Here is a 26210-nt window from a genome sequence, read left to right on the forward strand (position 1 = left end):
ACTCCTCAAATTTAAGACCTCGTTTTTAAATGGTCAAAAATGTTGGTACAAAAGGCAAGAAAAGAAAAGATTTTAAATCTTTTCAATTGCATTGACAAAAGAAAATTTCCTTTTTATATTCATTTTTAATGTCTTTGTCTCTTTTTCGAAATTCACTAAATTTTACAATACTCACAAAACTATTCAAATATAATGGTTTTAAAAATTGTAAAAATAATTATTCAATCAATCAATCAATCAATCAAAAATTAAAAAACAATAACTTAACCGAAATCATAAAAAGGCGTCTAGAAGAGGGGCTTGAGAGAACGAGATTACAATTCTATTGTTCATCGACATCTCCAATAATTGCCATCATCTTGATCTCCACTTTTCCCAACTGTAAGTATAAAGAAATTTAATTTAAGACTTAAATATCAGGGCTCCCAGCCAATATTTTGAAAAACTAGTTAGTAAAAAAGGACATTTATTCGATATTTTAATTTTGACGGGGTTTAGTGGCTTCCAAGCTGTATATTCCCAGCCTTATTGGAACATCTTTGAACTTTTGGATTCTGAGATCCTAAGATCCGTCTTAAGTCTTAAGTCTAATGTCAAAACTCAGTCTTAAAACCTTACGTTCAAGAAGTTAGAACACTTAAAAAGTCATTTATGGATTTAAAAAAATTGGCGGGAAATTCTCCTTTTTACAATATTGACCATGTTGTACCTAACAATGTCTTTGGATATATTCAAAGTAGAAAATTCAGCAAGTTTTCTCAAACTCAATAAAATTTCAAAATTTCAAAAAGTGACTCTCAGTTAAACAAATGCCTGGTATTTGTTAATAGAAATCTAAAAAAGGGAGATTGTGATTTTCCTTTCCCAATATGTTAAGTACAAGTAATTCCAATCATCAGAAACATTTTGATAATAATTCCAGTGAGAATAAATAATGTTGGAAATAATGGGTTTTGAATATTAACTTTATTAGTTGGTTTATTAGCTTGGCATCCATTGTTATTTGTTTTGTTATTGTATTTGTTTCATCAACAATTTTACTTTGAAAATGTGCCAGTAACTGGTTAAAATTAATAGAATTCTTAATTGCGAAACTGTAAAACAATTATATATTAGTTTGTTATTTTGTGATTTTTTGCTAACATACCAATTTATGAAAAATGTGGCTATAATTTTGCAGATGCTTCAACTATTTCACCAACTATTGCAAGCATTTTGATTTCGACTTTACCAAGCTATGAAATAATGTGATGAATGACAGAGGGATTGAAAAAAAGATGAATCTTGATGATAAGATTGTGTTTGGGTAGTCATATTGCTCAGCTATAGGTTTATTGGATAAGATTATTATTTGGTAAAGAAATCGTATTTATCTTTGAAGGAAATTTGCCAAGGTAAGAAAAATTCCCAACAAAAATAGTTTCTCACCTTTGGTAAATTTGCACATTCAAAAGCAGCTCTTGCTGGGAAAGGAGCAGTGAAAACTAGAAAGAAAATACGAGGTAGCAAATATTCATTCAACTGTTATTATATTCACAATCACGAGATTGGAATTATCAAAAATAGCAAGATGTTTTAAAAAGGAAAACTATTAACTTTTAATATGCTTCCGTAAGTAATCAATCGCATGATTTTTCAATTATTTTAAAAATGGTATGGTTTTATACTTCCTCTAAGGTAAGCGTCAGAAAATGCAGTAGAAAAGCACAATAGGGGAGATTGGGAATATTAGCCAAATAAACATACAAGTAGCATAAACATCATTGACAGCTTTGTAATCATTGATATCACTCAATAAGATGGTCGTCTCCACAACTAGATAAGAAAAAACATTCGAGTAGTGATGAACATTTACATGAAAATATATGAGCATAGTATAAGAAAGCCGCGGCTGGAATATGTACCACGTTGTCTTCTCAGTTAATTGCTGTTCTATCTCTGTCTCAGAGCTTTATAAGAACATCAAGATGCTCAATTTATTATTGGTAGATAGTTTTCGAATTTGTTCTCTTATTTTCCTTCACAAAAAGTTTTTTATTGCTAGATATCTTTATATCTGTACCCAATAGAACACTTGAACTAATTTGGACATATTTCAGGGGTATTTTGTTGAAAAAATAGTTTTTCGCCAAAATCTAAATTATAAGAACTATATTCAAGATGACAACTTTCTTGTCAGTTCGAATGATAAATTTTGCTGGCTGGAAACTTTCACAGTATTATCTAGATGTACTTTTTCATCGATTTCTAAAAAGATTTTACTGAGATATTGCGAAGGCATTCGATAGGCACCTTGTTTATTTTTGAGTTCTTTCAGCCCAGCCATTTTGTGCTTGTTTAAATTTCTTATTGTTGATCTTTCCTTTACAATGATTTTATAATGCAAGTGTATTATCAAAGGTATATCATTAATGTCTAAAACACACTGAGAAGTAAGTATTAACGACAAGCCAATAAAATTTACCATTAAAGATGCTACATTAATTAATGATCTCTTGATCAAAAAATAGTCATCAAATACGACAGAGATAGAACAACAGAAGTTCAGATGTTTTCATTCCAGCCGCGGCTTTCTTATACTATGATATGAGCAAATAATTTACTTAAAAATCTAGCTTAAAGCTGTTTTGGAAATAGTTTTGTCATTTCCAGTAATTCAGGGATTTGGCTGTGCCTCTTATAAGCAAGCAATAAGAAATCAAATTATAAAAAGATACCTTTGGAAAATGATGTGCCAGCTGCTTTAAGAATTTCTCCAGCATTTGTCAATGCCTATTTACAAGAAAAATAGAATGCAAAAATGTAATATTACTTTTGAAATAAAGATTATCAAAATTTAACTTTAAAAATGATGGTTAACTATAGGAATGAAAAAGATGCAATCAAATAAAGTTTACAATTTCAAGAAGTAACTTTACCTGTTTGGTTTGTTCACTGACATCATTGCTCACAAAATCCATTGTCTAAAGAAATGGTGGAAAAATATACAAAAATTGTCTGGAAAAGACAGTAACAACTAGCTCTGTGATAGATAGAATTGATGGCTAGACCATTTCAGAAAATGAATATATGATTAACATTCAGAATATGATTAACATTCAGAATACAATAAGAATATTATTCACAATAAGAATTTTTCATTAAAATTTAAACTTCCACTTCATAAACATCTTGATTGTATTCAATTTAAGACTTATCATCTTATCAAAAATAAGAAAAGAACCAAGACTAAATAGTGCAGAATAGTGATAGCTTTCAAATTGGTTCATCCTCCTGAATAATTTCAACAAAAATTGTTAACACAGAAGCGACTTTATTTTCTAATTATAAAATTAAAATTTATTATTAAACAATAAATAAAATAAAACAGGGAGAAGGAGTGGCACCCTCCCCTACCTTCAGGTGGATAGCTATCGAAAGAGGAGCCTTCGGGTCGCTTCTGACTGCGGTCGCAGACTTACTTACTTAAAATAAAACAACAAATAACAGCTTAGTAACAATAAATATTAGCTTTGGATGACATGGAATCATGTTGGCTAACTTACCTCGGGATTTAACCCTAGCTGTCCAGAAACATGGAGCATGTGGTTCACTTGGACTGCTTGGCTATAAACAAAATTCAAATCAAAATTTTTAAAGAAAATAGGAAGGTTGTCAAAACAATATGTACAGTTAGTCACACTAGGAATGAAGCTTTCAGAAAAACAACATCAGTCATCTACACTCTACGGGGATGTATTTGCGATAACAAGGATGAGAGTTGCCTGAATAAAGTTAAAATCCCAAGACAAATATAATATAATCAAAACTTGAAAATTTAGAATGAAACAAAATGACTGATTGCTAAATGTGCAGCAGCCAGAATCAACGAACCAAATTTTGTTATTCAATTCCTGAGACAGCGCTTTGTTAGGCCAGGACCCTGCCGACGCACCGGACTGTCCGGTGTATTTGTCCGGTGGCAAAAAGTATCCTTTCGCTACACCGGACGCAATAAGTTCGGTGTCAGTCCGGTGTTGCATACAGGGAATTTTGGACGCCGTACATTTATGAATCAAAAAATTAAGAAACACCGGACCCACCGGACTGGCCATGTCCGGTGTTTTGATTGTCCGGTGGGAAAAAATATCCTTCTCCGACATACACCGGACATCTGACTTCCTTAATAGTCGCGCGGCTGAGGTCGAAAAACGTTTCATTTCGTGATACATATTTTAGATTCCAAAAAAAACAACGGAAACTCGCGAATTGGTATGTGTAGATTACAAAATCAAAAAGTTTCCACGATATTATCGTGCAAGTAACGAGTAATTGGCGATTTTTTGCGTTTCCAGGCAAAATTGCAAGGCCTGGAAGGGGCCTGGAAATTCATGATTTTTGGGGGGTCTTCAAATTAAAAAAAGACCTATACCACATGATAGAGCTCTTCAAACTGAGCAAAAAAAAGTGTATTACAACCAAAGTCCCAACTTCTCTAGATCAAAAGTTATGGGCCTATTTGTGGTAAAAAACTGATGGAAAACAGGGAATTTCCCCACAATCTGCATTAATTTATGCAAAATTAAACACCTTTTTGACCACAAATAGGCCCATAACTTTTGATCTAGAGAAGTTGGGACTTTGGTGTAATACACTTTTTTGCTCAGTTTGAAGAGCTCTATCATGTGATATAGGTCTTTTTTTAATTTGAAGACCCCCCAAAAATCATGAATTTCCAAGCCTTGCAATTTTGCCTGGAAACGCAAAAAATCGCCATTTACTCGTTACTTGCACGATAATATCGTGGAAACTTTTTGATTTTGGAATCTACATATACTAATTCGAGAGTTTCCATCGAAAAAAGTGGAATCTAAGAGGTGTATCACGAAAATCATTTTCTAGCCACTTTTTTCGACCTCAGCCGCGCGACTATAAGTCCGGTGTAGAAATTGTCCGGTGGTAAAAAAAATTCTCATTTTACACCGGACTTTCGCGTGTCCGGTGTTCGTTAAGTCCGGTGCGTCGGCAGGGTCCTGTTAGGCCTCGATTACATGCTAAAGTAAACATGATTCCACACACATGCATGCAAAAGGGAGGGTCAGTGTTTAAGTAGATTCTGGAAAAATTTCTGGGGAATAGTCTATCCAGTGGTGCACGGATCTAGATGGGTGTTGTCTCCCTGTAGATCTTTTTATTAGGAAATTGTTCTTCAAATTAGTTTTCAAGGTTTGATTGGTTAATTTTTTTCCATCTATGCCATCATCATGGCTCAAAATTTAGGTAATTTTTCATAGTTAAAAAGATGCAATGAAGTCGCAACATTTTGAAGTAAAAGTATTTTGCTATTTTTGTCTGAACATGACCCAAAATGTTTGGGGTACGTTTGGGCCATACCATGGGTTGTGATGGTGTCAATAAAATTTTTTAATTGATCAAACTAAAAAAACAAAAACAAACCTGTATGGTCCAATTGCCTTTGGAGCTGATGAGGTGTTGATAATTTTACGGATCACTTTACTCATTTTGAAATAAAAATGCTAAAAAAAAGTGTGGTAAGGTGATCAAAGATAGAAACAAGAGAAGAACCACTTCTTGGAGTTGAATTTGCTTGTTGGATGTTTGGAGGGATTGTAAAAATGCGAAAAACAAGCTGTGTCCGAGTCCGAGTCTACCATTTTAATTTATAAGAGCCCGTACACACCTAAAATGGGAAATTGTAGCTTGAAGAAGGACAGCAGATAGAAAAAGGTGTAGATAGAGTTTTAGAAAAAGTTTGTTTACGTGCAAAGACCTGAGCTAACAGCTCTCTTTATGTTCAAGAACGCGCTTCGTCCGCGCATGTTCACGCCTCTCAATTACCCCTGAATTTGCCCTGAACAGACCTTTTAAAGAAATTAACTTAACTTTAAATGTATTGTAATGAGTTCTTTGATTAGTTTTACATGCTTTTTCAATAATTATGATCTGTCAACTTCGTTTCCCAAAAGATTACGTAATGCGCAATAACAGATCGCAAGGACACCAAGAAAATTCATTCAATTTCAATTCGCAATGATCATTAGCAAATCGATTCATTCAATTTTACGAATTCATTTTTAGATAGATTCAACCCATCATCAAAGCGAGTGAAAAAATCAGTGTGTTCATACAAACCAGAAATCCAAACAGAAAATAGACAACGAAAAATGTAAAGTCAAGTTCTCAAGTTCTTGTAAAAACGACAGTAAAAATAATTTTGTTTCCACTAGCACAACACACAAAAACGCTCTCTTACTCTCTCTCTGTCGAACTAGTTTACAAACAAAATAGTTTCAAAATATAAACCCAATCTAATTTCTCATGAGGGGCAATTATCTTTAGACGCAAGGGAATGTGACGCAATGCAAAAACAAAGAAGCCTCGTGAGGCGCAATGAAATGAAAAGACACTAAACAAAAGAACTTATATACACCCGGGATTACAAATTAAACACAATTAAAACTAAATCATTAAGTTCATAAAAGTTAAAGATGGCTTTTCTGCCATCAACACATCATCAGGGTCTGATTGTTAATTCCCCTCCTTTTTTATAGGATGCGCTTTTTCCAAAAACTGAAAAAAACTCTTTATTGAGACGGTAAGCTTCTGCTCATCCACTATCGAAAAAAGTTTCTTATAGAAGTAAAGGAAGTATATCTGTAGAGGTCGTAGGCTATAGACACTGTGATATATGATCGAGAAGTTAAAGGCACGAAAAAAAAACCGAGTTAAAAAACACCAAATAACTCGAAAAGCTAAAAGCTCGAAAAAAAACTCGAGTTATCATTTTTGTGATGACATCATAAAAACTGAAATTATGACGTCACATGCAAAATAACTCGGAAAAAACTAACTCGGGAATTCCATCCAGGCCCCATTCGCCAGGTACCAATATTGAAAATACAGGAATAAGAAATCTACTTTTTCTTCTAGATTCTAGTATTACAACAGCATGGTTGTAATTATAGTAATTGTGATTATGATTTAAACCTTTTAAAATCTAAACGAGAGAAAACTACATTATAATCTAAAAGATCATTATAATAGAGAAAAGTCAAGCCAATTGAAGAGTATTTCAGAATTTTCGCAAAGTACATGATACTGCTATTAGTGATGTCAACTGGTAATAGATCAGCTTCATAACGATTCGAAAACACGATGAGAAAACCAACGACGATAACACACTGTAAGTTCTAGCTCAAATTGCGACAAAGAAAAAGGAGAGGACGAAAGAAGAACCTCGAGAAGAATATGTTGAAAAAATAAGTAGCAAACTTACGTATCTATAATTTTGATAGTACTGGCAACGAGTCTATCACGACAATCCTCAAGTCAAAGTCAAAAACTGCAGATAGACAAATTGTTCTGGAATGAAAATCTTGAAAAAAAGAAGCATTTGGTAAAAAATGTCAGCTTTCCTCAACAAAGATTCAGGTAAAATAAAAGATCAAAAGAAAATTTGCATGCTTCTAAACGAGGGGTAAACCACTAAAAGTAAAAGTTTCCGTACACTACACATTTTCAAAAAGTCAAAAATGTCAAAATAAAAGTCAAAGAGTTAAATAAAACAGTCAAAAAAGTCAAAAAGTCAAAAATGATCGTACACTTCTTTTTCAAGTAGTTTACTTTTCGATTTTAAAGATTGTAAATTTAAAGTATCCATGACTTATTAATTTAGTATGTAATTGCATCGAGTGGATGTGAAATTTTAATCTTTTTAAACTGTTTTCGTTAGGAGAAGTGGGGCGTACAGTATTTCGGAATTGCGGAAATTGACCCTTTTTTCTTCGGAATTTCGGAAATCAGGCAAAATTCCTTCGGTATTTCGGAATGGTGAAATAGTTTCGGTATCGAAAATCCATGAACTTTTGTTTCGGAATTTCGGTATTATAAAGTTTTATCCCCCTTTTTCGGAATTCATACATGAAAAATCAAATTTGATGAAGAATTAGTCAAAACGAGGAAAAATACCCAAAAAATCGGTATCGGAATTGCAAGTATCTTTTTACGGAATCTCAGAAATTTTTGCAAAAAACATTCGGTATTTCGAAAATTGCAAAAATCCCGTACGCCCCCCCCCCCCCCCCACCGGAGAAGTATTAAAATGATAGCCGAGAAATGAGGTTTAGGGGGGGGGGGCGTACGGTTTTTCGGTATTGCGGAAATCGACCCTTTTTTCTTCGGAAATTCGGAAATCAGGCAAAATTCCTTCGATACTTCGGAATTTTGAAATTGTTTCGGTATCGGAAATCCATGAATTTTAGCTTCGAAATTTCGGTATTGTAAAGTTTTTATCCCTTTTTTTCGGAATTTTGGGAAATTTGATGAAAAATTAGTCAAAAAGAGGAAAAATGCCCAAAAAATTGGTATCGGAATTGCAAGTATTTTTTTACAGAATTTCGGAAATTTTGGCAAAATTATTCGGTATTTCGGAAATCGCGAACCCCGTACGCCCCCCTGTTTAGATGGGGCTTGATGAAGTTGGCCAAAAAGATTTGGTTAAAAGCGAAGACTTTAGAAAAGTATCAGAAAACCGTAATAATTTGATTTAATTAATAATTATTTAATATAGAGTTAGAAAAGTTATGCTAATCCATCATTTATGAGATTAAAACAGAAAGCAAAATAACAAAAAAATTTTATAAGAATAAACTATATAAGAACCATTAAGGCTTTTGGGACTCTAAAACACCCGATTTCTTAAGAAAACATATAGACAAAAATACCCACAAAATGGTGAAAATGAGAACATGTTAAGAACACTTTTAGGCTTAAATCTCAAAAAGTTATCAAAATTCGAAGGCTTCAAAATTTTTTGATGTTCTTATAAAAAAACGAGTATTCGTGAATTTAGATTGTCAGTGCTAATACGTCTATGCTAAAAGCAAGGAAAAGAACAAAGTTGAATCGAAAGACGACAAGAAAACGTCGAGATAAATCCAGCTGTATTATTTAGTATCTTTTGTTCTTCTTATTAGGAGAGACAAAACAAAGGATTGCAAACAAAGGAATGGAAAAGGGGAAACAGGAGAGTGAAAATAGTGAAGAAAGGGACACATCTCAAAAATACATCTGCTTTTGGCGAGAAAATTTTCTCTCTTGTTTCTCTTCTTTCGCACGCCAACTTTTCACAGTTATTGTTTTCCCTCTGAATTTTATTCTTCGTATTTCTCACTCTAGAAAGATCTTTTCGTTTAAAAATTCAGTTTTTCCAATTTTATCAAATATTTCATCTAAATTATAATATTGATGAATCTTCTCTTGGTTGTAAAATTAGTCTTACATATTCCCCAAAATACTAAAATTGGCAGTCACTTTTTTTTTGACATCATATCAAAAACCATGTAGCCGTTTTAGGGCCTTTTAGCCCCCCACTACATCAAATAATGGGGAAGCCATTAATGAACTCCCATGACTCATAAAAATGGCTTTATTCTTCTCAACATTTAAAAGTTTTTCTGTCAATCTTAATTTTACTGATACCGCAAACTATCATGGCGATTAAATACAGCAGGGATTAGACGGTTTTGTTTGCTCGAACCACTATTATTATATCTCCATTTCAATAAAACATTTTAGAAGCTTTAACTTTAAGGTTTTATTAATGAACTTAGAAATAAAGAATGAAGAAGCCCAACTTAGATTCCAGACCTCTACGCAATTTTATTGTTGGAGCCTGATTTATAGGGGCTGGAAACGAGTTTTGGTTTTAATGAACAAAATGAAGAATGGTAAAATTAGAAAAACTACTCCCCTTTTATCATAATTGGAGTAGAAAATCGCTTTCGTCACCGAAAATATATTTCACTGTTTGAAGGAAAAATATATAGAATTATGGGAATAAGGAAAACAAAGAAATATTTAGCCCCCTGCATATTCAGTCTTTTTAATAATACTTTACAATATATTAAGTGCTCGACAGGGGGTAGTTAAATGAAATTTTTGTGTGCTTATAAGCTCAGCTAGTTTTCAATTTGGGAAAAAAATTTTCGACTAGTAGATGAAAAATAAGAGAACATTTCTTCGTTTCTTTTGTTGTGATAATAAAAATGAAGAAAAATAAAAAATAATATTGGAGAAGGGAGAAAAATAGAAGAAGAACGAAGAAAAAATAAAGATTCATAAAATTATAAAGAAGAACTTTAAAAGTAAGTCTGAAATAAGAAATTTTTGTAGGCTTGAGCCTTTAATCTTTTTGGGTAAATTATAGGGTCTAAAAAAACTTTAAGCAGCATATATAAATTTAATGTATGTAAATTCACGGATAAATTATTTTGGTCTTTGATCGATTAATTTGTTTAAGGGGTTAATCAAGTTTTATACAATCAGAAGATTAAACGATTGAAATATTTTGAGAAAAAGGGCGAAGTATAATCAAAGTTTGAAGGCACATATATCACAACTGTAGTAGTTTCTTACTTTCTTGAGTCCAAAGCTTTTTGGATTTCTAAAATCTTGAGAAATACAGGTATTTAGACAAATAAATAATAGGACAGAGCAGAACAGATAAGTTGAAAAGAAATACGACTGTTCTAAATTCGAAAATGGAAAAGGTTATCACACGTTACAACGTTGTTTTTTATTTTCAGGATCGGTTTGTAACCTTGACATCAACAATTACTGGTCATTAAGAAGACAAAAGAAACACAAGACCCATCTTCTGATTGAAGAAGATCTTCATACAAAACCTATGTCACGTGAACACACCAACCTCTTACGAGAAGCAACCGAGAAACGACGAAACATGTCGGTCAAATGTCGTTCTTTTTGTCGGACATCATGCTGTCGCTTAAAGCCGGAAACCAATTTAGCATTGATGTTATGTTTGGTATTTTATTTGTACATTTGTCTGGGTGGAGCATTGTTTTTGCTGTTGGAAGGACAAGCAGAAACACCAGATGGTACAAACATCCATAAAGATCGTATGCAAGGATTAATGGTACGTTATTTGAAGGTTTCTAGCATTAGTTTTACAGGTTTTTGATAAAATCAACAATTCAAGGACATGAAGATTGGCTAAAACACCTTATAGGAAATTAGTCTCGACAATCTATGATTTGAAAAAGATCGTGGAAGCAGAAAATGACGTTTACATCGTATTTTCCAAAGAAAAATTTTGTAAAGATAAATACATTCAAACACTTATGGACCAATCAAATATGCTTCTTGAGTCTCCATAAGAGTTTGTATCAGACAACCCATCAAAAAACCATCCATCTCCAACCAAACATTGTCCAAAGACCAACCAAAATGTTCCAATGTTTTCTACTTCTTATTTTAGGACAATTTAAAGATAGTATTGGATCGAGACAACACGAAACAGATTACACATTATTGTGAGCAATCCACTGGTTTCCAGATGAGGAAAAAACCAGCACATGAGAATCTATGGTCATTCTTAGAGTCGACTGATTTTGCATACCAAGTGGTGACTGGACAAGGAACAAGTAAGTCCATGCAAAAGATTTATCCAAAAATAATCTTGCACTTGCCATGAATATTGTTTAATTATAATTCAGTAATGTAATAACGAATCAGTTTATTGAACGATTCTCACTGGTACAGTGATAAAGGATGTTTTCTATCGTAAAAGTGTAATAGATGGGCAAGCATCTATTCATTGGAATCAATATCGAAGCCACATGCAATAGATTGGGCGTATGAACGTAATTCATTAAGTCAACTTTATTCATCTCGTAGTTGAACGACCATTACTTTCGTTCTTCTTACAGAGTTAACAAAGAATTCATTCAATATTTTACTTTCTTTTCTATTTCAGTTCAATCTACAAGAACCATTTTCACAACTGGTGGCAAGATCTCATACATCATTTTCCTTTTCCTTGGAATACCTCTCACAGTATTGACCTTCAGAGCTACTGGGCAACGTTTAAACATCATGGTTTATGCTTTCATTCGGTTTATTAACGTCAAAGTATTCAGTAGGCAACTAACAGCCAATGTCCACATAAAAGCCTTGATCTTAAACATTTTCATCTTCATAATCACTATTCTGATTGGGGCGAGCATGTATTGTGTCACACAAGGGTGGAGTTATCTGGACTCACTCTTCTACACTATGAGCGTTTCATTTACCGTTAGTAACAGCCAAGAAAATATAGTCAACCAAAACATTGCAATGAATTCGAATAAGGATAAGGCGTACCGAATCCTATTCAATTTTTATACTTTTGTGGCTTATACAGTCTTGGCTTCGTTGACGTGGAGTGCACATCATTTTACAAGACATATGAGATTTAAAGCACAGAATCGCCAGTTAAAGAATGGAGACGTACATTCGACTTGTCCATGGGTTGAAGTGACACGAAGTAAAACAGCTTCACCGAGCAAAAGCACCAGAGAAAGAGAGACTGATCGAGAATCTGTTTGTTAACGTTATGATTGATGAAAAAGTGAATAAATGAGTGAACGAATTGAAAACTACAATTATCATCATTCTGTTAACCTTGGAGTGTGCAATGAGGTAAGAAGTAGCATACTCTTTAGAGAGAAAATCAGTCCTTTCATCTCACATGCAGAGTAGCAGATTACACAAGAAAAATCACGTCAGAGAAATTTTGAAATAAAGATCAAGGTAAGAAAACATCGATACTGTTGATATTAAGAAGAATGGACAGATTTCAATGCACCCTTGGTTAGCAGCAAGTACCAATTGAGATGTTTCAGGAACACATAAAATGAACAATCCAAGCCAAAAACACAGTATGGACTACATTTCTTCACCTAAAAATAGAGAAAATTTTGAAAGGTTAACTACTCGTCACGTGTGTCAAGTTAAAAAAATTTGAAATAATTCTCCACTATTTGATTGATGATCGATTGACGAAAATATAATGCCGAAATGTTGTCCAGAGAGGAAAGAGGAAAGATTTTGATTGACTAATTCTTGCCGAAAATATGTTCTTTGTTTATAAGAATTAACTGAATACGTATTCGTTCTCGTTTTAGTAACGAAATAACTGTCCGATAATTAGAGTAGATTTATCCACAGCATCGGAATCCCTAATTGACGAGATTATAATTCAGTCAATTCTTCACAATCGTTTAATTTCAAGTGCAAATAATATTGTTTGATTTTTCCAAAAATAATTCGAAAATAATGATGTGTAAATAGATGTCTTCCTTTTGTTTTCTTTTTCTAAAAAAATGTCATAAAATAATTTAATAGAGAATATTTACACTTTTCTGTTCGTTTTTAATTTATATACAATGATTTTAAAATTTTGTCTGGACATAAATATATATAGATTTATTTCTTACTTTTAATCTACGTATAAATCTCTTTAAAATTGTCAGATCGATGAACTAGAAAAAGGTCGCTTAGCCCGGACATGGCAACAAGTAACAGGGACAAGAAAATGAGGTCTGGGACGGAATAATGGTTATGGTTGTAGTTGAGTGATGGTGCTATGAATACGAATAGGGCCGTTAAACAGACAATTCAAATTTGAGAAAACATCAAAGTAACGACAAAGTAATCCCTATCCTCTTTCTAGAGAGACAAATGCAGAAAGATTCTAAATAATACCTATATCTATGAATTATCCCAAACAGGATAAAATTGAACAACTAAATAATATTCTACACTTCGTAAAAAATTGAATACCTTTTTTCTATTAAAAATTTTGGAAAAGGATATAAATGATGATAACAAGATGAAGGACTTTCTAAGGATGCATATTTCTTCCTACCATGGATATGGTGTCCTACAAAGAATGGAATAAAGAAGAAATGGTTAGAAATCAGCACACCAAAAGAAACATTTTTCGAGTTCTCGGAATTTTTTTTCATAGCCATTCAGACCTCAGTTTAAAGATAGTAAATTTGGATTTAATGAAATAATCAGTTAACTTTATGCCATACAAATAAGAATAAATGATGATGACTGACTGCTCTTTGCAGAGGACACCTGGTTCCGTATTGAGCGGTCTAGGAGTCGTCTCATTAGAACCGTCTACGCGATGGTTTATACTACGACCAGCTTGCGAGACACTGACACACAGTTTTTGGATCGAGTGCGTTAAGTCCAGCGTGAACCACTAGGGAACAAGGCCAGCGCACTCTCACCTCATCCACGATGGATTGTGGAATCGATACCTAGCACAGTCACCGACAGGCTTCTTCTGTCTACCCGATTCCCCTCACATGGCATGGGTTGGCCCGGGCGAAGGTAGCAGCACCGAGCGGGAATCGAACCCCGACCTCCTGGACGGCAGTCAAGATTGATAACCACTACACTACTGCGCCTTAATAATAAGAATAAATAGAGTTGTTCATTGTACCTGATTATTGTCATTGTTTTCTTGCAAACCATTGGTGTTTGGTAAGTTTGGCATGTTCAGTCCTGAAATAGAGAAAATTAAGGACGTTAAAATCTCCAATATTTTTTCACTGAACAACCTAAAAAACATACCCTATTTGTAGAGTTTTAGTTTAATCTAATCTATAGCTTAGATTTTCGACTTTTTTTGCCTAATATCGTCTAATGGTGTGTTTTATTGTCTATTACACCCAGCAGGGGACAAATTTTTTAAGATTGATCAGCATTGAACTATAAAAATACTTGTACAAAATACAGAGATTCGAAATTCATCGAACAAAATTTCCTTACAAACCTAAAGGAGGAAAAATAGACCATCAAATACCGTGAATATTCATCAGTTGTTGTGGGCCATGACCAAGACTTTCTACGAGTCCATGTATCTCTGCAAGGCTCTCGTTATCATTGCTCTGGGAAGAAAATAAAGAAGAAAAAAAGTCAAAAACGTTTCTAGCTGTTTGTTGTAATTAAACGACAAAAAATTACAAAAATTGACTTTGCATATTCATGAGCTTGGCTCAGGTTTAGGAAAGTATGTCACTGAGTCATAAGGGTAGGATCCAAAACATGTAAAAAAATTACTTATATATCATTAGTCCCGAGTTAAGCAAAACAAATTGAACGAATGTATACTGTGCAGCAAATGGGAACTACCTCTGCAAAATTAAAGGTGACGACATTGCTTTCGTATTGTGTCTGTGGTAAATGTTCCAAGACCACTTGGTTGGACATTGAACTCAGCTGTGGGGTAGAAGAACCTGCTTCTTTTCCCTATAAAAATGTCAAAATGCTTTGTTTTATTCGATAACGTTCTTTCACTTCCATAGGGGACTTCCAAGGGGGTAAAATACATAAGTGCAAGGGTAAGACACGTGCTATGAAACAGGGTATTATTCCCCCTTAAAAAATTGCAAAGAAAGGGTTAAAAAGAAAGTTTTTGTTTAGGGGTTCAAAAATCATTAAAAAAATTGATCATCTCTTTGGAGGAAACGAATTTTGAAAATTTGGACTAAAACCTAGTATCTATTTATGGCTTGTTGAAGAGTATATAATATCAAAGTGCGGCAGTGCTTTTTGAAAAGCGTTTGTTCGACAAAACAACGATGAAAACTTGCGAAAAAGGTGAGTTCGAGGGTAATAGGGTTGACAAATGTCAAATTTCGTCATTTTGCCCTGATTTATCCAAACTCAGTCCTCTTATTAAGGTTTATGGTTGTGTTATTTGAATCTATGTACCTGGATATTTGAATTTGAAGTGCGCGGCACTATGGTCATCAAATCAGCTTGGTAATTGGGTAGATGCGGATCACCAGTCATGATACGTTTAGGTAGAATCATATCGACTCCTTCGTCATCAGAGTTGGTTCGTTTCCGTTTGCCAGGTGTGTGGACACCACCACCTACCCCTCCTTGTTTTTGTTGCATTGAATGTTGGATGGAACTTTGCAGAGATTTCCACATCTGTCAAAGGTTTAAAAAATATTCAATAACATGAATATTTCGCTTCACAAGAGTAACAATTTCAATAATCAACAAATAGTACAATTGACTCTTGTTTATTTTAACATAGGAAATCTCATGTGACCGAATTACATTAGAGAGAGGTTCAAATTATACAAAGTATTCATGAGATTTTTCTCCTTGACAGGAACTGAAAATCGTTTCAATAGAATGATTTTGAAAATAGAAGCTTGAATTAGTCAGCCGTACCTATTTATGATTTTGATAAGTTGTGAAGACTAATAATTATAGGACAGAGTAAAAAATTACCTCAACATTTAGAGTATGTGGGTGATCCATGAAGCTTCCATCGCTGAAATTGCTATCTTCATCATGAGCCGGCACATCTAAAGGACGCATTTCGACACCGGCTCCTTGAGAAGGTGGCTTTGTAATCGAGGCCGAAGCACCAGCGCCGGGTTGATTCGTATCGGTAATGCCGTGAGTACGCAGATGATGCTTCAAGCTTATCTTGCGTGAAAATTCTTTCGGACATAAGAAACATTTATGTGGTTTCTCACCCGTGTGCGTTTGCAAATGAACTTTGAGATGGGATTGATGGTTGAAGATCTTGTCGCAGATGTTACATTTGTAAGGGTAAATGCCTGTAATGAGAAAAATATTACACAGTGACTGACGAAACTTCATTCGTTCTATTGAAAATTTGAGTCGAAGCAGACTATTTAATAATTACGATATAATCACACAATATCTAAGGTCATCATATACAATATAAGTGGTCAAAAGCCAGCAGCTTTCACTTTAATTATTTTGGTTAAGATGGAGTCAAAGTTGACTTCCAGAGTCTGCAAAATCTAATTACTAAAATCTAACAAGATTTAGATGTAACACATGTAAAATAATCTAAAAAATATCATGGTTCATCAATCATAGACCCTGCGCTAGGTCGGTATTAATGTAATCACATTTCAGCTTTGACTTCAATGAATGTTCCTCTTTCGGGACCGGAAGCCTTTAAATAAAATAGTAAACGCACCTGAGTGTAACCGAATGTGTTCTTTGAGTGAACTGAACCTTGAGAAGGACTTGGCACAATGTTCACATTTGAAGGGTCGCTCTTCGTGGTGGACGGGTGAATGTGCTTTCAAGTCACCAGCTCTCGCAAACCTCTTCTTGCACACTCGACATTCATAAGGCTTCTCTCCTAGAGAAGAAATAGAAAAGTGCCATAATAAGTTTGATCTAAAAACGCCTTAGTTATTTTACCTGATAATAAAAATGTCTCTTATATTCGGTAAAAGCAATAAATAAACTTAATTCGTGACATCATTCAGTTATGCATGATGTTTTATCAGCACATTGCAACAAAGTGATATGTGAAAAAAATCTAACATGAGTCTACCTATATACCGAGTGTCCCAGAAAGAATTCCCCCTCTTTGAAGTGAATTTTCTCGAGTTCTATAAACTGTCAAAGAACCCTCGTTTTTCTCCTTTTTTAACTTTTTTTGAAAAGTAATGTAATAGCATTTAGGCCATAACTTTTGATCTAATTGACCAAATTTGACAAACGACCCCTCAAAATCTCTTTTCAGTGCGAAAAAGTTGATTCTTTAACAGTTCATAAAACTCGAGAAAAATCACTTAAAAGAGTTTTGGGACTATTTTCTGGGACACCAGGTATCATATTGGTGCGTTCACAAATAATTTCCGTCGTTCGGGCCACTGCGGGCCGCTTAAACTCGGACCCAATCTCATCTCGAATTTTGAGTAAATAGATATTTTCGTACCTGAGTGGACGATAGCGTGTCTTTTGAGGGTTTTGGTGGACACAAACACTTTGTTACATATGGGACATGTGAGTTTCATTTGATCGTGCATTAGTTTGTGATGTTGATGTTCTTCAGTAGTTGGAAAACTAATGTTGCAATCCATGCAGAAGAACGGCTTCCCGCGTGCATTGTTCTCGTGCGTTTGCTACAAAAAAAGAAGAGTATAGACAACTAGGGGATTCATAATCTAGTAACGTGAGATTAAAAAAATTCTTTTTTGAATTCATTCCTTTATGACGATTCGAAAGTTTATGTTTTCAAGATGATTATGATTTTTAAAACACAATGAAAATAGTAACAACATACCTTGTGTGACTTCAATGAGGACAGCGTTGAAAACGATTTGCCACAAATCTCACAAGTGTACGGTTTTTCGCCTGAAGTAGAAAGATTTCGCAAATTTTTTTTGACCAGTCGGGTACTTTAATCGTAGAAATTTTAGCGAGATTAATTTTAGCGTTTTAGCGAGTTCTATAAAATAAATAAATCTCGCTAAAACACGCCGAATCAACAAATGGCTAAAATTTATCCCCGCGAAATTTCTGGTTATATTGCCTTGATACATTTTTATCAATAGGAAGGGTTTTCAGTGCAAAGAAATGCTAGAAAACGAATTCAGTCAATAAGGTAATGCGAGTATTCGCTAAAATTTATCCACGCGAAATTTTTTGAAATCGTGATTCGCTAAAATATAAAAAAAATTAAGATTTTCCTGACTCGCTAATATACGCTAAAATTGGTCTCGCTAAAATTTCTACGATTAAAGTATTTAATACACTTACAATTTCCAACAAATGAATTTAGATGTATCGATACAAAAGAATTCTTACCAGGGTTAAAAGTGCCGAAATAAACGAAATTAGTCTCAGCTGATAAGTGAACACAGTTTGAGATAAAAAATTGAGCTTATTTGATTAATTAGAAAGCGGGGATTTTAAATATTTAATCATTACCTGTGTGTAACCTTTCGTGTTCACGCAGGCGTGCTGGTCGAGTGAATTGTTTAGGACACATTTTACATTTGTAAGGTTTTTCACCGCCATGGATGTATTTGTGTTTGACCAGATCGAAAGATTGAATGCAAGAGAAATCACACATGTCACATTTGAACTTCTTCTGACCTAAAGTTAAAAATTGTTTTTTATAAAAGTTAACTAATTGAGACGTGATTTCCTAGGGGATTTTCCTTGTAAATTTTAACGCCTAAAGATAGCACCTCATATTCGAAGAAACCCGGAACTTTTTTAAAAATATTTGAAACAATAAAGCACTTCGTTTTTGCAATTTTGCCACAATTTTAATTCCACTGGTGGAGACAACGTTTTGAATTAAAACCATTGTTGACGTCCTTTAAAAGAGTATGTTTCAATAACGATCCCTTACCAGTGTGGGTAAAGGAATGTCTTCTCAAATCATCATTTCGTATGAAAGACTTGTCGCATTTGTCACACTTGAACGGCTTCTCTCCTGTGTGACGAAATTCATGTCTCGTCAACTCTGACGGTGTTTTGAAAGTTTTTCCGCAATCTTCGTGAGTACATTTGTATGGCTTCTCTTCTTGGTGAACTCTACTGTGTATCCTGATAAACGTAGTAAGTAAGAATATTCATCTGGTGGCTGTCGGTGAAGCCGAGAGTAGGGGACTAGTAAGTAAGCTAGATCCGGCCTTCATAATTTAGGTACTATGTTTTCATCTCAAAAAGTTTTTGTAAAATGTTTTGTTGACATACCTGAGTGCACTTGCATTGGGGAATGACTTTCCACAGCCATCAGCTTTACAGTAAAAGTTCTTTACGTTGACATGTGTCAGTTGATGGAGGCGTAGAGCACTGGCACTATTGAAGTGTTTATTGCAGATGGTGCAGATAAACTCGTCGTAGGTTTTACTTTCTTCTAAAAATAAATGAAAAATAACTAGAATTTAGTTTGAAAATAATTCATCACCGAAAAGAATGATGAAACAGTCGAGTATAAAAGTTCGGTATGTTTCAGAACAAAGGAAGTCTCCATTTCAGTCAATTTTGAATCTCAAAATATTTCCTTTCGTCTACTCTTTGAATGAAACTTTAAACATCTACTTGCAGCAAACTTACCATGGCAAATCTGCTCAAATGATAAGGAAATAAAAGTGATCAAACTTACTAGTTTCACGCTTGTGAGTTAGCAAATGCTGTTTGATTTCTTCCACAGTATCAAAAGACTGTACACAAATCATACACTTATGTTTCTTGGTCTGAGCACCATGTTCACGCAGATGAGTATAATAAGAGCCAGCCCTGACATACTCCTTTCCGCAGATTTCACAAACAAACTTTTTGCATTCTAAAGAATAATATACACATTTTTGTGAGGATAATTATTAGTATACTCGGAGGGGAATATCAAACAACTGCTAAAAACAGAGTCTTCTGGTTTGCAAAGCTATAAATGCAAAGAAGTTATATTTGCTGTTGACTTTTCTAAATTAACGACTAACAATTATGTTAACCAAGTAAACTTGATTAAGATTTTTCAGACATTTCCATAACATATTCATTACTCGGCTTTCTTGTTCAGGGAAGGATAGTGTTAAGATTATAAGGCAGTGCAAACAAAAATAAGGCTAGAATAGCTAAAACCAATACCTGATCTTGCTGTAATGTTTCCTTTAGTTGAAGTAGGAGTGGAAGTTGTGATTTGAGCAGCTTGAGTAGTTGGAAGAGGAATATCTGCTGGCTCTGTTGCCGAGACAGTTACGGGAGAATCAGATTTTGGAGTGTGTGCTGCAGTGGGTAGACTGGTCAATCCTGACCGCAAATAACTTGTCCCATCTGATGTTGGAATTGTTATTGCGGCAATTGGGATACTGATGCCATTCAATTGAATTGAATATAACGGTTGCCCGTCTATTACATTTATGTTAATGGCAGCTGTTGGTAGTGGTTTTGTTGATGCTTCATCTTGTCTTTCTTTTGCATCTCTGAAAGCAGTGGTATTAAGACTCTGGTTGTGTCTATCAAAATTAGTTTCATGATGTTGAGTTTCGGGTGTGCCAGTGGTTGTTGAATGGTCTTTCTTGTGTTTGTTGGTATCAGGTGTTTGACTTACATCAGGGATGTCAATAATCAATTGATTTGTATCATCGAGTACAGAGCTGTCCTCACTAACTGCTTAAAAATTATACAAGCGTAATTTATTCATTGTGAAAAAATGGTGAATCAATGCCGTAACATGCTCTGTGAGTCCAGAAATGAAGCCAGGCAAAAATTGGAGATTTTAAAAGTAAATAACTCTCGTGGTAATTAATAAGCCAAAAAGAGCTTTTTAGTATAAGTCTTACTACAGTGCAAATTAATAAAAACTTACCCCCTTTTTCAACTAATGAATTTGAATTAGACATTTGAACAAGTGACTGCAACAAGTGTTGTGAATTCTCATCAAGACTAAGCGGTTGATTACTTAATTGCTGGACATTGAAGTTTTGAGGAAATGAAAATAAAACTGTCTGTGATGATTGTGAGCTATTGGGTTGCGCGATTCCAGAAGTTGATGAAGTACAGCCCTGGAAATGACTTGGATGTGCTTGAAATGATTGATTTAAGCTCTCTTCTTCAGGAATGTCTGATAAATTTGTATTGCCAAAAGTATCATATGCTGGACCTGATATAGAAGTACTGCTACTAATCTGCTTAGATGGAGGTTTGTAAAGGTTTTTACTTTCAACGGTGATACATGTTTTAGAAGTTTGTAAATCTTCCCTGATGGGATGAAAGTTTTTTGAAGCAACATGTCCAGAGTATTGTCTGTTTTCATCTATATCTCTAAAAGTTTTGGTGGCTGAATAATATGGTTTATGTGTGTTTTTTGGAGTAAATGAAAGATTCTTTGATGCAAAGTGGTGTGAGTGTGGTGTATGTGAATGAACAGGTGTTGTTCTCAACGGAGAAACCTTTATAAAGGCTGACTGATTCGAGCTACCAATCACAGCACTTGAACCAGGTGTATTTATATTAGATTTTGGAAAGGTATAATGAGTTCTTGGAATTATAATATCATCATTGCGATCCAGGTGACTTGAAAATAATTCTTTTCGATGTTGTGTTGCATTAAAGTCTACACTTGTTTCAAATACATCTGAATGGGGTTGAGATGGGCCACTTCTTTGATCCTTTTTTTCTTCTGAAAATAATCTTTTTTTAGGTGACTTTGTAGGTGATATCGTACATATTGGCGGAATATTATAAGGATAAAGTCCTTCAAAAATATTGGTTTTGGTTGTTGTTGGTATAGGATTTGATGAGACATTTTGACGATTTTCCTGAGTAAATATTGTAAATATATATATATCAGATCTTTAATAAATTATATGAAAAGGAAATATTTTTGAGATTATAAGAAGCAGTTTTAATTCTGTATGTAAGATATCTAGGTAGTAAGATTCATAGGTAGTAAGTAAGGTAGTATATATAATATGTAACAATCAATTCTTACTGTAGTGGTTTGGTTATTGTCAAATTGTGGTTCAATGTTGTTGAGAGAACCTAATAAGCAAATTACATAAAATATTAGTTAGTTCTGGTTAGTTCCTTTATTTTTGTTAGCTTAGCACTAAGAAGTTGATCTATTATCAGGAAATCGTTTGGAGTCATTACACAGGATGTTTTTGCCACTAACTATAGAGTCAAGATGATATCCTCGCAAAAGGTCTATTCTTTCAAGGGGATTAGAGTCCTTTATTCCAGTTGCAATTCCAAATTTTTATTGAGATGATGATGCCTTCATCCACATCTTTATTCATTATACCAAAAAGTAAAAAAAAGCCAAAATAACACACCCCACTACCCTGCACCACCTCATACTTCACCCTACAATGCATCACGTCAGTACAAACAATAACAATAAAAATCCTGGGTATGTTATAAATCAGATTTGTCTTTTGATCAAACCAGAATCTCCCACTCAATATAATTGAAAGCTTTTTCAAATCAATGGCTAATCAATAACCAATTAATTGATTCCAATAATTGTTAGATAATCAGGACTCTTGAGTAAAAATCAATCATCTATTGTTTTTTTTACTGATTGACCATCAATTGTGATCAATCAATCAGTCAACTGCGCCTCTCTTAAAAGCCTGACTATTGATTATCGAAATCGATTGATATCCAATCTATCGACTGGTTATCGATTGGTCATGGATTGGAAAATGTTATCAATTGTATCAAGTGGGAGATTTGGGTCAAAGCCATACTCTCTTTCTCAAAAAGTCTTGGATTAGATTTGGTTTGAAATTGACCAGTTTTAAAATTAATTACAATCAACACTCAACAACTGATGTAGATTCATGACTTTTATAAATAGGTTTCCATGTCGCACAAAGGAGGACCCCTTTATAAGCAATCAAAGAAAGTCGAGGAGAGGGTTATATCAAAATCAGATAAGGTATATACAATCAAGGTTGAAATATATTGAGAATTTTGGTTATTTTAACGTTTTTCAAGATTTAAAGTTCCGGCGAGAAAGTCAATTGTGGGCTATCTCTTTCATTTAATTGAATATTTTAATTTGGGAGGGGTTGACAGACTTCCAGGCTATATTCTGAGCCTTATTGGACTATTTTTGAACTTTTGGATCCTCAGATCCTAATGTCTTAAGTCAAGTATTAAAACTCTACCCTTCCAACCTACTTTAAGAGCACTTCCAAGTCGATTGTGGTTTAAAAACTTCCAAAAACATGTACTAAAAAGCATACGAAAGCGTAGAAGGGGGAGGGAGAGTCAAAAATTTTCCATTTTCGAGCGTACGTATTTTTTGAATGGTCCCAAAGGAAGTTATGATTAAAAGGAGTTCTTTACCTACCGTTTCTCTGCTAGGTTTATTTACGAGAACCAGATTTTTATAGGAAAGAGCAGTCGCTAAAATACAAAACAATGGAAAATTGTTTGGACACGTGCGCAGTCGACACTACTAAACGGTGTATTCTGCTTTTAAAGACGAGGGTACAGAATCAGATATACACTTTCAAACATCTTATTTCAGGATTTAATATGTTTGGGGGTACCGTAGGATCGTCTAATATCGACATGCGTCTTCTAACTTCGACATAGCTGTAGGCTGGTCTTCGAAATATACATACCAAAGTTATCAACCAATCAATAAATTGTACTCTCCCTATCACGACCTATCACGTCACAGATTGTTAAGAAAATATAAGAAATGTGAAGTGTTATTACTTATATTTGAAAAGAAAACTTTAATGATGTAGTAATCATTAAAAAACTAATTAGCATGCTTTCAACGAAGATGCCCAAATCACAACAACATTTTGCACGCGAGGAATTTTTTAGTAGACCTTTTTACCGTGAACCGAAAACAGTTAAAAGAACCCGGTTTCCTTATGAATTTGAAAAGGGACCGGGTGTGCTAGGTGCGGAACCTAGAAGTTTAATGCAGCCTCTTAGCGCCTAGAGCGCGTGCTTGCAATAAACAATAAGGACGGGGAAACCAGGTCGACTAAGCGCGCAAATTATTTTTATCACGTGACTTGAAGTGTAATAAAGTTGTAAAATTTTAATGATGGACGCAACAAAGTTACGAGGAAGTTTTCATGCGTTTCGTGTGTTGTGTGAAACTAACTGCTTATAATTTGGCTGTTCTTTTGATTGAAAGGATTGCAATGTTTACTGAACTTCTAGTTTGATGGATGAACTTGTTCTATAGAATGATACCAAGAATTTCATTCAAGGTTTGTTTTGATTAATTTACAGATCCGGTGTCGAAATTAGAAGACGCATGTCGATATTAGACGATCCTACGGTAATGATTTTTGAATCCCTCAGCTGTAAATGAACTTTTAAGATAGATTGAGTTAATTTTCTCAAACAGTTTAGTCGAATGACAAAGACAGAACTTTTTTTAGTTCTGAAAACGAGACTTTTTTCATGTTTTTCTGATCCATAGAATTAAAAGTTCCATTTTCGGAACTTTTTTTGATATTAGTAGATCGACACAAGAACGGAAATTTAAAGGAATTTCCCTTCAAATTCACGCAATCACGCAAACATTTTTCCCAAATTCACGCATTCATGCAATGTTTTTATTGCAATTCATGCATTCCAGACCTGCCAACTCTCACGCATTGAGCGTGTGACTCATGTATTTCAACATTGCCTCATGCATTTCAACATTGTCTCACGCAATCTCACACATTTTTGATTTTTTTCTCAAATTTTCCAAATTTTGGCAAAGAAGCCAAAGGATGTCTCCCTAATTTTTGATTTCCGAAAAAATATTTCCAAGATTTTCCAATTTCGGGAAAAATGTTTCCTCGATTTCACGATTTTTGGAAAAAGTTTCCCCAGTTTCCGACATCGGAAAATCAGAAAACCAAGCTAAGATTTCAGATTTCACTTGGAAATTTTTATCTCACGCAAAATGGACATCTCAAGTTGGCAGGTCTGGCATTCACGTAATTTTTTCAAAAATTTTCACGCATTCACGCAAGTGAAAAAGCCCATTCACACATTCACACAAACCGCTGGGGGGGGGGGCTCCAGTAAACCACTAACTTCTAAAAAACCGCACCAAAAGACAAATAAAATCAAACTTTTCTTGATTCTTTTTATGGTTTGGAAGAATTTTGAATTTTAAGGCACTTTTTTCGTTTTGTGAAAAAGGTATTTTTTCTTTCATTTCACTAAAATTCAATTGAAATGTCTTAGCATTTCCAAAAAAGAAAGTAATGCAGAAACACTTACTTACATTGGTTATATACTCGCATAACTAGACATTATCGACCTCTATAATGGACATTCAGGATGACAAAAACAAAACAAAAGCCAAAGCAAGGACAGCATGCACGTGAAAAGTGGAGAGCAATTTTCATAATTTTCGCGCCTTCGACGATCAAGGAACCCCACTTTCATTTTTATCATGACTGGTCAGCGGTATCAGCTGTTAATCAAAACAAACTGCTGACACCGATCACGAACCCCTTTTTTCCAGGAAAAAGGGCCTAAAACCAAACGGCACTCTCGCCTCTGCATGGGATAAGGCGTGGCATATTGGGAACAAAAATTTTCTGTAGTACCCAAGAGGACAAGAGTACCTAAGGTAGAGAAGGCTTTTTGTGGAGAACTTTGTTTTGATCATTTGTTGACCCCTTGCAATTCAGGCAATTCTTGCTGTTGAATGCATGCATCAAGTAAGCTCAAGGTAATTGGTTTGTAGGTTTGTAGTAGCTGAAACAACAATGGGCCTGAGATGTTACCCTGGAGATGGTAAAAATGATTCTAACATGTTTTCTAACCTGATGAACTTGATGACATAACGAAATATCGATCCTCGATCTCTTCAGACAGCGGCTGTTAACTAAATTTTTTTTCTCATAACCGCTGAACTCAAAAATCAGCTGATGTTAAAAGACGGGGGTTCAAGATAATTGAAATTTCACTCTGAAATTCAAATAAATCTTCTCTGAAGCTATAAACTTAGAAAGCGGGACGATTTAAGTTTAAATATTTTTAATATTGCTCAGTCATAAAATAAAACTACTTACTCGAAGTCTAGTTATTATAATAAAACGCAACTGTTAACCCCCGTC

General features: G+C 34.3%; 3 protein-coding genes across 12 annotated transcripts in view; 1 reads left to right on the forward strand and 2 right to left on the reverse strand.

Annotated features, from left to right (window-relative positions):
* Positions 1-5616, reverse strand: part of LOC136822806 (2-iminobutanoate/2-iminopropanoate deaminase-like) — a 224509-nt gene extending 218893 nt beyond the window's left edge. The window contains exons 1-8 of one of the 4 annotated variants that reach the window (XM_067079114.1): positions 5437-5615; positions 3546-3606; positions 2919-2963; positions 2718-2772; positions 1747-1815; positions 1429-1484; positions 1148-1235; positions 106-379 (exon numbers count right to left, since the gene is read on the reverse strand). In XM_067079114.1, the coding sequence (XP_066935215.1) occupies positions 1167-1235; positions 1429-1484; positions 1747-1815; positions 2718-2772; positions 2919-2963; positions 3546-3606; positions 5437-5501 (420 nt within the window). In that variant the 5' untranslated portion in view covers positions 5502-5615 and the 3' untranslated portion in view covers positions 106-379; positions 1148-1166. Of the gene's footprint in view, positions 1-105; positions 380-1141; positions 1236-1428; positions 1485-1746; positions 1816-2717; positions 2773-2918; positions 2964-3545; positions 3607-5436 lie in introns of those variants that run through there. The other 3 variants (XM_067079117.1, XM_067079116.1, XM_067079115.1) reach the window with 3 other exon arrangements.
* Positions 5617-9996: 4380 nt separating this feature from the next.
* LOC136822795 (potassium channel subfamily K member 15-like) lies at positions 9997-13276 on the forward strand. Its single transcript, XM_067079090.1, has 4 exons — positions 9997-10145; positions 10587-10936; positions 11279-11444; positions 11777-13276. The coding sequence occupies exons 2-4, from the start codon at positions 10688-10690 to the stop codon at positions 12388-12390; spliced, it is 1029 nt and encodes a 342-aa protein (XP_066935191.1). The 5' UTR covers positions 9997-10145; positions 10587-10687; the 3' UTR covers positions 12391-13276.
* Positions 13277-13604: 328 nt separating this feature from the next.
* LOC136822794 (zinc finger protein 493-like) lies at positions 13605-25974 on the reverse strand. 7 transcript variants are annotated; one of them, XM_067079087.1, is made up of 17 exons: positions 25917-25974; positions 22100-22149; positions 20975-21926; positions 20254-20775; positions 19772-19951; positions 19360-19522; positions 19013-19209; positions 18583-18750; positions 17936-18006; positions 17588-17774; positions 16835-17002; positions 16108-16442; positions 15574-15798; positions 14992-15108; positions 14663-14747; positions 14300-14361; positions 13605-13723 (listed from the first exon to the last, which is right to left on the reverse strand). In XM_067079087.1, the coding sequence occupies exons 1-17, from the start codon at positions 25933-25935 to the stop codon at positions 13685-13687; spliced, it is 3540 nt and encodes a 1179-aa protein (XP_066935188.1). In that variant the 5' UTR covers positions 25936-25974; the 3' UTR covers positions 13605-13684. The 7 variants fall into 7 exon arrangements, with proteins under 7 accessions (XP_066935188.1, XP_066935185.1, XP_066935189.1 ...); XM_067079084.1 differs by having other exon boundaries at positions 20254-20778; positions 25917-25972; XM_067079088.1 differs by lacking the exon at positions 25917-25974 and adding an exon at positions 25716-25724 and having other exon boundaries at positions 20254-20778.
* Positions 25975-26210: the final 236 nt, after the last annotated feature.

Source organism: Clytia hemisphaerica, unplaced genomic scaffold, assembly GCF_902728285.1.
Source record: "Clytia hemisphaerica strain Z4C2 unplaced genomic scaffold, Clytia hemisphaerica genome assembly, whole genome shotgun sequence".
Classification (NCBI taxonomy): domain Eukaryota; kingdom Metazoa; phylum Cnidaria; class Hydrozoa; order Leptothecata; family Clytiidae; genus Clytia; species Clytia hemisphaerica.

Bases quoted from the DNA above. Each gene is read 5' to 3' on its own strand.
- LOC136822794 (XM_067079084.1), bottom strand. The intron at 19,210-19,359 runs GTATGTCAACAA...TACGTTTATCAG, and splicing joins CCCAATGCAAGTGCACTCAG to GATACACAGTAGAGTTCACC. The intron at 17,003-17,587 runs GTACGAAAATAT...TTTCTTCTCTAG, and splicing joins ACACGCTATCGTCCACTCAG to GAGAGAAGCCTTATGAATGT.
- LOC136822795 (XM_067079090.1), top strand. From the start codon at position 10,688: ATGTCACGTGAACACACCAACCTCTTACGAGAAGCAACCGAGAAACGA. The intron at 10,937-11,278 runs GTACGTTATTTG...TTCTTATTTTAG, and splicing joins ATCGTATGCAAGGATTAATG to GACAATTTAAAGATAGTATT. The intron at 11,445-11,776 runs GTAAGTCCATGC...TTTCTATTTCAG, and splicing joins GGTGACTGGACAAGGAACAA to TTCAATCTACAAGAACCATT.